This window comes from Otolemur garnettii, unplaced genomic scaffold (assembly GCF_000181295.1).
Source record: "Otolemur garnettii isolate 467f Iridium unplaced genomic scaffold, OtoGar3 scaffold00044, whole genome shotgun sequence".
Classification (NCBI taxonomy): Eukaryota; Metazoa; Chordata; class Mammalia; order Primates; family Galagidae; genus Otolemur; species Otolemur garnettii.
In genome coordinates this window covers 6,722,910-6,732,410 of record NW_003852439.1, presented here as the reverse complement: position 1 = coordinate 6,732,410, position 9,501 = coordinate 6,722,910, and the positions used below count along the sequence as shown (strand labels likewise).

Below are 9,501 nucleotides of genomic sequence, written 5' to 3'. Positions count from 1 at the left end.
AAGCCATTCTTATATATTGTCCTGTTGGCTGTGAGCGTCCGTCCTATGAGGCTGAGGCCCTAGGGTCTGGTACAGCCTCTGCCCCCTGCCCTGGCACTCACTCCTCCCAGACATGTCTCTAGCTGCCCATTGGAGGCTCATGGTGAGCTGACCTCTACTATGCAGCTCTCCCCCTGGGCCTCTTTGCTGAGGCCTCCTCAAAGGACCTCAGCATGTGCCAGACCCCCACAAGCCACCCCTGGCAGCCCTGATCTGCAGGGCCCATACTCCTGGGAGGACAACAGATAGGTAAGGAGGCATCACTATAAAACAAAATGCTTTTATTTGGTCCATTGGAGCCTGAGTCTGGAAACCACCCATGGAGAACTGTATTGTACAGGGATGGGGACTGACAAGTGATAAAATAGTCTCTGTGTCAGAAGAGCTGGCCATATTTACAGGGTTAAAAATATTCACAGCTCAGAGTAAAAGGATGCCCAAAGGGAAGAGGGGAATGTTCTTCTATGTGTAAAAACCCCACAGGCCCCAAGGATATGAGGGCTGGGGGCGGCAGGGCAGTGAGGGCCAGCTGGGGGACCCAGGAAGTTGGCCTTCAAAGCGGCTGGGGGTGATGCTAGGCAGATGGGTGACTCAGCTCCCTGGGCTTTTGGTTGGGGGGAGGTGGGATCAGCTGCACCCTGCTTGTGCCTGTGATGGGGCTGAGGGTCCCTCTCTGCCACAGGGCCAAGGCCATGGACCAGGCTGGCCAAGGACTCTGCTGGACCCTGGCCTGCCTGGCAGTAGGCTGGCAGAGCTGAGGACAAGGTGCCTCCCCAGACAGTAGGCTGGGCCAGGCTCCCCACCCTGCCACCCTGGTCATGGCTTCAGTCCTAGAGGGTGCTCCATGAATTGCATAGTGTCACTGGAGGGGGCGGTTAGATAGGAGACACCCTCCTTCCGGAGACAGGCACCTGCCTCCCAGGACATGCCTCTTGGTGCCAGGCTCTGGGGCACCTCCAGGGAACCAGGAACTGGGCTCTGGAGCAGGCCAAGAAGGTTCTGACCTCAGGGCCCACAGATGGTGGTCACTGATCTCATCAAAGTGGTAACCTCTGACACCAGATTTGGTTTTGTGAATAGCTCTTGGTCACCCTTGCTCTGGCAGGAGTCCCCAAGTCCCCGGGGAGAGGCAGCTTGGCCTCAGACTCGCCTTGCTGAAGCTGCCCCAGAGGTTGGCTACAGCCTGCCTAGTTCGAGGTATTCTGCTTGGCTGCCAGAAGGCCTGGTCAGGTGGACTATGGGTGCTGGGGGCCCATGGGAAGCTGCAACCAGAGGCTCCCTGGGCAGGGTCCTGAGATTCTGGCTCAATCATCCTCCATCGGGGTCTCCCTCATAAAGTGCATGTGGAGGGCAGGTGGGTATCCATCTGCTCACAGCCCAGCCCCAGGCACGGTGGTTACAGTGGCCGGGGCCCATGTAGACCAGCCACCTCAGGCGTGAGTGGGGGGCTGTGGGAGCCCTTGGAGACTGTCCAGTCACTGAGGAAGGCCTGGGCTGCCTTGCGGTGTGCCAAGCGGTGGGTGATGGAGAACCCGGCGTTGCCCTCCAGCTGGGACAGGATCACTAGGACCTGCCTGAAGGAGGGGGCGGTGAGGGCCAGTGGGGCACAGGGGCTGGTGAAGACTGGTGGGGCAGTGCCCAGGGGCGGGTAAGGGCTGGTGGGCACCAGGCTGGGGCAATAGGGCATGGGGCAGGGCACCCACCTGTGCAGGGGTGGCACACTGTCCTGGGTGCGCAGGCTGCCACGTGTGGACACCACATTGAAGCTGTCTGTGCAGTCGCACTGCACATGTAGGAAGGATCTTGGATGCCGGTTCTCCACCACCACGATGAGCCCCGCCCAGCCGTGTGTTAGGTAGTAGCAGGTCATGCCCTCCCGGCCCTGGGCACAGGCACAGGTGCAGGCATGGGGTGGGGCTGGGGCAAGTTGCTCCCTGGCCACCCCCTGGGCCTTCTACCCACCTCATGGCGTTCGCCCCGGCTTTCCGTGAGCAGGATGATGGCGTCGGCCAGTGTGGTTGGCTGGGCCTCCACTGGCTCTACCATGACCAACCGAGAGCTGTACACAGCTAGCACGTGGCCAGGTGGCTCAGGGACACTGCGTGGGACTCCTGCTGAGGGGCTAGAAGCTATGGGGAGGGACAGTGTGAGCCACAGCCCTTTCTGCTAGCATGGGCCCTGGGCCTGGGGTGGGGGCATTACCTTGCACAGAGGGGGGACCCGGTGGGGTGGGGCTCCAATGGTTGAAGGCACAGCACACCACCGCATACTCGCCGGGCTCCAGCATGACATCACAGTTGACAAACTTCTTGACAGCGCGTTTGCTGTGGGCTAGGAGGCGGCCCAAGCTCAAGTGGCCGCCGTTGCCAAAGGTAGCCCGGAATACCAGGATGCACAGGTCCAAGAGGTGGCTGTCCACTGCATCTGAGCGCCTGCAGGCCAGATACCAGAAGCTGAGATTATGTCATGTGATTGTGGCCATTGGCCTCCAGCTCCCAACCCGCAAAGCCTCTGTGATGCCCACCTGCTGCCCTCCTGGAAGAGCGCAAACTCCAGCGAAGCCCGCTCAAGCACCGTTAGTGCTGTCACACCCACAGGCCCACTGGCCGAACTGGGGAAGCAGCCCTGAACGCGTGCCTCCTGCCAATCTGAGTGCACCTTGCAGATGTCCACAGAGTCAAAGTACCTGGCAGCAGGGAGATGGGCCTGAGCCTTGTGCAGCCCACTTGCAATTTGTAGTATAGCTGCAGTCTTCACACACCCTAGCCTCCTGGGACCAATGTGGGGAAGCCCTTCAGGAGGCTCTTCCAGTGGGACATGCTATCTTGCTACTGCTGCCAGGACACCACCAAGGGGTACCAGGCCCAGAACACTGGGAAATGGTAACACCACTGACCCTGCAAACCTGCATTCTAGATCTGTACTTAGGACCTGTGGCCCAGATCCCCTATATACTCTGAGTCACGGACAAGTTGCCCCTGCCCCAGGCCAGCAGGAATCTTAGGCTATGCTCCTAGAGAAGAACTCAGCCCCAAATGGGTGGTAGGGCATCATGTGCCCCTGGCCTGTGGTGTTCAGGTACCTGATGAAGTCACTGTATTCCATCCAGAAAACGCCCTCACTGCTGCCACGTGGCATGAGCTCACCACGCAGGTGCACTGGCCAGTGTGGCCATTCGTCTGACCAGCTGCCATTCCAGGAGAAGCGGCCCCACGGGTTCCGGAGCCGTAGGAGCCTGTGGACCACAGGGCTGACAGACAGGACCGCGCCACCCACGGCTCCCACCCGTGTCCACACACCTGCTACCTGTGGCCAGCCCGGCCCCTACCTGGTGCCCTGGATATCGCGGACATCCAGGATGGAGTATGCATGGCGAGGGCGCAGGCCCAGGCTCTCGTAGGCAGAGTCATCCACCTTCATGTTCCCCCCACCGCAGGAGGCACCCATTAGGAACCTGTGTGGGCAGAGAAGCCTCTGATGACATGAGACCTTGCCAACCAGGGAACCCTTTCCAACCTTGGCCCTGCCCTCAGGAGAGGGAGGAGCTGCTTGGTAGGGGGAGGACCACAAGAGACACTGTCAGGAAGGGGAGGCCTCACCCCCTCACATGCTGGAGAGCAGGGAGGGCCTGGGTCCATGAGGCACAAAGTAGCCATGCAGTAGTGCTGCCCAGCAGCAGCTGAGGGCAGGTCTCAGCACCACAAGCCCCTCCCCAAGGCTTCCCAGGGGCTAAACTTAGCCAGATGACCAGTGTGTGGCAGATCTCAGAACATGCCCCACCCCACTGGGCAGGAGGCTGTTCTACCGAGCTCTGTGCAGAAGGCAAGGGTCATCTGGGCTCTCATTAGCCTAGGCTAGGATGCGGTCTTCCTGGCATGGGAGGGGGGAGGTGACAGGGCTACATAGGGCCAAATCCTGGCCAGGCTCCTGGCTGTGGGCTGTCTGTACCAGGGGCACCATGGACATAGGGTGCAAGTCAGAGGGCACTCGTCCCCCGCTTCTCCCACCGCTCCGCTCGCTGCTACAGTGCCCGCCCCTCTTACCCAGCCTCCTTAGAACTCAGCATTTTGGCCCAGATGAGGTCAGTGTCAACGGGCTCCTCGCGGGGGTTAGTGGAGCTGACCTGCAGCGCCAGGCTCTCGCAGGGGGCGCCGGTGAGCGTGGCCAAGCCTTCGATGGCACGCCCCGCCTGGAGTGCAAAGTAGGAACCGTGCAGCTTGGCCAGCGCCTTCTCGATGAGGGCCACCCAGAGCTGCTTCCGCTGCGCCTAGAGAGGGACTAGAGTCAGGAACTGCCTGCCACCATGCCCACTGCCCTGCCCACTAATCCCCACCTTCCCCACCTGCGAGAAGAGAAGGAAGCCAGCCTCATCGCAGGGCAGCATGTCATCCACCAGCACCGTCGTCCACGTGCCGTCCTTGCACAGACGCACCTGATAGGCGCCTTCCGCACATAGGCTACGTGTGACCATCACCCGCTCAACTAGGTCTGGCCGCTCAGCCAGCACTGCCAGTGCACTCAGGAACCTGCACAGAGCCAGGTGGCCTCAGCAGGAGACCTTGGACAAGCCACCCCAACTGCCCTCCCTTGGGCCAGCTGGTCCCAAGAACCTAGAGCCTCACCAGCAGTTCCCCAGAAGCCCCTGTAGGATGTCTGAGGGCCGGAGTGTGTGGAAGACAGACCATGGGGCCCCCTGGTCTCTGAAGACAGAGCAGTTGATCTCATGGGGCCGAAGCCACTGCTTCACACGCTGCTGGACGCTGTCACCCACAGGGAAGCCCACTGACTCTGGCCCAGGAGGGAAGCTGTCATCCACAAAGTTCACGCTGTTCTGCAGAGACCACAGCCGGTCATTCAGCTTGGGAAGGGTAGCCTTGGGTTCAGGGTGGGTCTCCTTCTGCCTGGTAGTTCCTGGGAATACTGCCATGCCCCAGGAGGAAGGCATGGGGCATGTGCAGCCTACAGGCTTCAGCTCAGCCCCTGACCTGTGCAGGCACAGTGATGGTAGCAAACTGGCTAAGACACTATTGGCCAGCAGCAGGTGGGAACCAAGGGTACAACAAAGCTCCTAGCTGGAGGCCACAGGTATGATGGGTAAGGGGTGAAGAGAAACAAGTACCCTGCCACTCAGGACAGCAATATCTCCTATCCCTGGCCCTGCCTGGGGAAGGTGCACACTTCTCTTCTAGCAACCTGGTGATGCCACCCCAGGGTCAGGCCTCCTGAAGATCATAAGGCAAAGAGCAAGAGTGAGATTCAGTAGGGTCTCCACACTCCCCCAGAAGCACTGCCTGCCTATGGGTTGATACACAGAGGGTGCCAGGGAACCTCCTGGGTGTGGGGGAGAATGGGGTGTGATGTGGTGAATGTCACACTTTCCATCACCAATAAGGACGGGGATAGGGAGCCAGGCTGGATGCTCAGGGACTGGGAAGAGAGTGCTGCCCACTGTATCTTGGCCTCACTGGCTCACCATGGGCTCCTCCCCAGGCTGCAGCCAGACCCCATAGCCTCAGGGGCAAATATGAGGGGAAGACTGACGCTATAAGGAGGTGCGGGCATGGCACTTACCTCACGGCAGAAGGCCACGATGTTCTCCCACAGGGCCTTGGCTTCGCCCTCATCTGTCTGCCGCCGCTTCTCCACATGCATGCTCTCCCTGCGCCGCAGGGGTGCAGTCCCTCGGCGCTGGGCCACCAGGAGCTGGGGCGTATGGCAGGCAGCGCAGTGGTTGGCCTGAGGTGTGTTGAGCAGGGTGCATGCGGGGCAGGCCCACTGGCCAGGGCGCTCAGGCAAGAGGCGGGTGGCCTTGTGAGCTAAGGGCATCCGTCCACAGCTGTTGCTGCAGGGGCCAGGCTTGTCAGCGATGCAGTCAGGGCAGCGGGCAGGTGGCTCACTGTGTTCCTGGAAGCCATGCAGCTTGGAGCAGCCGCAGACTGTGCACCTGGGGACCGCTGTGGGGTTCCTGAGTGTGCACCTGGCACAAGACCAGGTGGTGAAGTCGGGGCTGGAGGGGCTGGCAGGTGTGTAGCGTACTGTGTCCCCTGCCAGGTCTATGATGTCGCTGCCTAAAGTGGAGCTGCTGGCCTCCATGTGGGTGGGGCTGGCCTCCATGGCCTCCTCCTCTAGCACACTCAAGCGCTTCCCTGACAGCAGCTCTGCCAGGCGGGAGGCCCCAGCTGAGGCCCCAGCTGAGGCCCGCCCTGGGCCCTGGAGGGGCCCTCTGGAGCCACTAGGGGGCGAGGGCTGAGCAGCCTCAGGCACCAGTGGCTGCAACTGGGGGGGGACCTCCCGGCGGCTGCGGGGTACTGGGTTGTTCTGCATGGTAGCTGAGAAGGGGCTAAAGGGTGGCACCCTGGGGGATTCTTGGCCAGCAGGGGCTGGGTCAGCCTCAACACTGTCCGTGGGCAGGCCCAGGTGGGGCACTGCAGGCACAGCATGGAAGCCAGCAGGTGCCACAACTTCAGGGACCACCAGGGCCTCAGGTGGGATCCTGGGCAGTGAGAGCTTCCGCGGCCCCCCGCAGGCAGAGCAAGAACTGGCCACAGGCGTGTTGTATAGAGTGCATCGTGGGCACGCCCAGCCTTTTCCTGGTGCTGCCTCCTCTGCCTCCAATTCGGGGTGCCTCACGGCTGGCTCCATGGCTACCAGCCCCGCTGTCCGCACTGGACCTGCCTCCTCCTTGCAGCTGCCCTTAGGCTCTGCCAGGACAGTGGGTGGCTTGGGGAGGGCCCCATTGATGATGGGCAGGGTGGCCCCAGGCAAAGGCTCTGGGATGAAGCCGCATAATTCACAGGCCTCCCTGCCTAGGAGGTTCCGGAAGGTGCAGCGGGCGCAGGGCCATTTCTGCTCTTCCACGCTGAGCCGCAGGATCTGGTCGAGGTCAGGTTTGTGCCGGGGAGCCTCACAGATGGAGCACTGGCGCTGGCCCGCGGGGTTCAGGAAGGTGCAGCGGGCACAGGACCACTCCCCGACTGTGGCCATAGACCCAGGCGAGTGGGTGTGGCTACAAGGGAAGGTGCTGGTCAGGTGACCCTGTGAGGTCTCTGTCAGAGGACCCCACTCTCCTGCTGGCCTAAGAAAGGGAACCTGCCTGTGCCTGCAGGGCTGGTGTTCTGAGAGGTGCAGCCAGCTTGGGGCTGGGCTATGCTCTCATCACAGCCGAGCATGTGGGCAGGTGGGGCAGCTGACTCTGCCCAGGACTGGTTCACAGCTCAGGGACCCTTACCCATCAGGGCAGACCCCTCAAGCCCCAGTTTGGGGCAGGTGCAGGACTTTGGGGGAGGACTGGGGCCTCCACAAGCTGGACCTGCCCTCCGCAGGGACTGCACTTGCCCAGCCACCTGTGGTACATAGCAGTGTGGGCACCAGAGGCTGGGAGGCAGATGTACCTGGCACCCTGTAGTGGGCACTGGCGCAGGGCAGGCTGCCTGCAAACGTGGGTATGGCTTTCCGTGCTGGGAGCTCTGGCCCCTGGCTTGATCGTCCCACAGGTATGGAAGAGAAGCTCAGGCCCCTGGTGGGGCAAGGGGAATGTGTCCTTAGTTCCTCTGGGCCTTCACAACAGGATCTGGGATGAAGTAGTGCTGGTGGGGTGGGGGTGGGGTATCTCTACATCCCACTCAAAGTTTCCTCAACTGACTGCAGCTGCTCTGCCTGGCAGAAAAATCAATTGTTCTTTATAGCATGGCATGAATCTTGTACGTCTAACACTATGTTCTAGCTTAAGCCTTTTTGGTTCAGGAAGAAAGAAAACTTGCCTTTTTCAAATAAACCTAAAAAACAAGAAATCTCTCCAAGCAACACAACTGCTTCCCAGAGCCCAGAGTGACCTCTGCAACACTGTCTTCCTGGTGCAGGTGGGAAATGCAGGGAGAGCTGGGCTCAGCCCTGAGTGGATGAGGCTCTAGGTGCCTGGGGGGAGCTGATGGGGTAGGCAGTACTGGGGCCGGGCTTGAGCACCTGGCAGGAGCCATGCAGCCAGGGTTGAGGCTCCATGCTGGGAATAGGCTGAGAAATCCACTGATGACGACCAGACCCCTCCCTCCCACTCCTCACCTAGGAAAGAGCCCATGGCCAGCACTAGGTGTCTGTGGAAACATACTCGCCTGCAGGCTCCACCCCGCACACCCACTGGGCCTGGATGGATGGCCCAGAGGGTCCCTGGTGGGCAGCAGAGCTGGTGTGACCCTTTACAGCTCAGTGCCCAGAGAAGACTCAGGCCTCACAGGACTGGGCACCCAGTCTAAGAGGCTGGGGCCCTCCTGGGACATACCCTGCCCTAAGCCCCAGGCTCTGTTTGTCATAGATAGCAAGGGCCCCAGAAACACTGGGAAGTCTATGACTCAGGGTAAGGGCAGGTGTCAGAGCTGTCTTGGTGAATCAGAAGATTCTGTCTGCAGTTCAGGAAGATTTAAATGAGGTAGTGCCTAAAAGTCAAGGGAAGCCCTCAGGAAACAGAAGGTGAGCAGGGGCTTTCTTTCTTTCTTTCTTTCTTTTTTAAAGAGACAGAGTCTCATTTTGTCACCCTCAGTAGACTGCCATGGCATCACAGCTCACAGCAATCTCCAGCTCTTGGGCTTAGGCAATTCTCTTGTCTCAGCCTCCTGAGTAGCTGGGACTACAGGCACCCGCCACAATGCCCAGATATTTTTTTGTTACAGTTTGGCTGGGGCAGGGTTCGAACCTGCCACCTTCAGTATATGTGGCTGGTGCCTTACTCACTGAGCCATAGGCACTGCCCAGCAGGGGCTTTATATAGCTCGAAGAAAACTTGTCAAGGACCAGAGACTCAGAATGTCTGGGGTCCTGTATCCCCTTATCGAGTCTGCACAGACCTTTCCAATGGGTGGGCCAACATGGAAGGGGCTGAGAGGTCAGTGGCCAGTCTTCAGATCCTTCAGCCCATGGCTGGGTCTTCACAACCCAATGGCCACTCCCAGGGTCACCCTCACAAGCCGCACCATCCCTGGGGGAGGCCAGACTACCAAACAAAACCTATACCAGGAGCTTGAAGATTCAAACCAAGGACTCAGAAAAGACCTTTCAGAATTCTCAACATACGATGCTCCTAAAATAGCCAGGCACCGTGGCTCATGCTGTAATCCTAGTACTCTGGGAGGCTGAGGTGGGTGGTTTGCTTGAGTTCAGGAGTTTGAAGCCAGACTGAACAAGAGTGAGACCCCATCTCTACTATAAATAGAAAAAATTAGCTGGAGAGTGCCTGTGGCTCAGTGGGCAGGGCATTGGCCCCATATACTGAGGGTGACGGGTTTAAATCTGGTCTGCCCAAATTGCAACAAAAAAATAGCTGGGCGTTCCGGCAGGTGCCTGTAGTCCCAGCTACTTGGGAGGCTGAAGCAAGAGAATCGCCTAGGCCCAGGAGTTGGAGGTTGCTGTGATGCCACAGCACTCTACAGAGGGCAATAAAGTTAGACTCTGTCTCTTAAAAAAAAAAAAAAA

General features: G+C 59.7%; 1 protein-coding gene across 5 annotated transcripts in view; it reads right to left on the bottom strand.

Annotated features, from left to right (window-relative positions):
• Positions 1-303: 303 nt before the first annotated feature.
• The window catches only part of CAPN15 (calpain 15), a 26,031-nt gene continuing 16,833 nt past the window's right edge, over positions 304-9,501 (bottom strand). For 2 of the 5 annotated variants that reach the window (XM_023513804.1, XM_012805844.2), the window contains 11 exons: positions 5,611-7,045; positions 4,662-4,870; positions 4,382-4,565; positions 4,083-4,306; positions 3,368-3,493; positions 3,122-3,274; positions 2,564-2,725; positions 2,242-2,492; positions 2,002-2,168; positions 1,743-1,921; positions 304-1,613 (listed from right to left, as the gene is read on the bottom strand). In XM_023513804.1, the coding sequence (XP_023369572.1) occupies positions 1,436-1,613; positions 1,743-1,921; positions 2,002-2,168; positions 2,242-2,492; positions 2,564-2,725; positions 3,122-3,274; positions 3,368-3,493; positions 4,083-4,306; positions 4,382-4,565; positions 4,662-4,870; positions 5,611-7,045 (3,268 nt within the window). In that variant the 3' untranslated portion in view covers positions 304-1,435. Of the gene's footprint in view, positions 1,614-1,742; positions 1,922-2,001; positions 2,169-2,241; positions 2,493-2,563; positions 2,726-3,121; positions 3,275-3,367; positions 3,494-4,082; positions 4,307-4,381; positions 4,566-4,661; positions 4,871-5,610; positions 7,696-9,501 lie in introns of all 5 variants that reach the window. The other 3 variants (XM_023513806.1, XM_023513808.1, XM_023513807.1) reach the window with 3 other exon arrangements.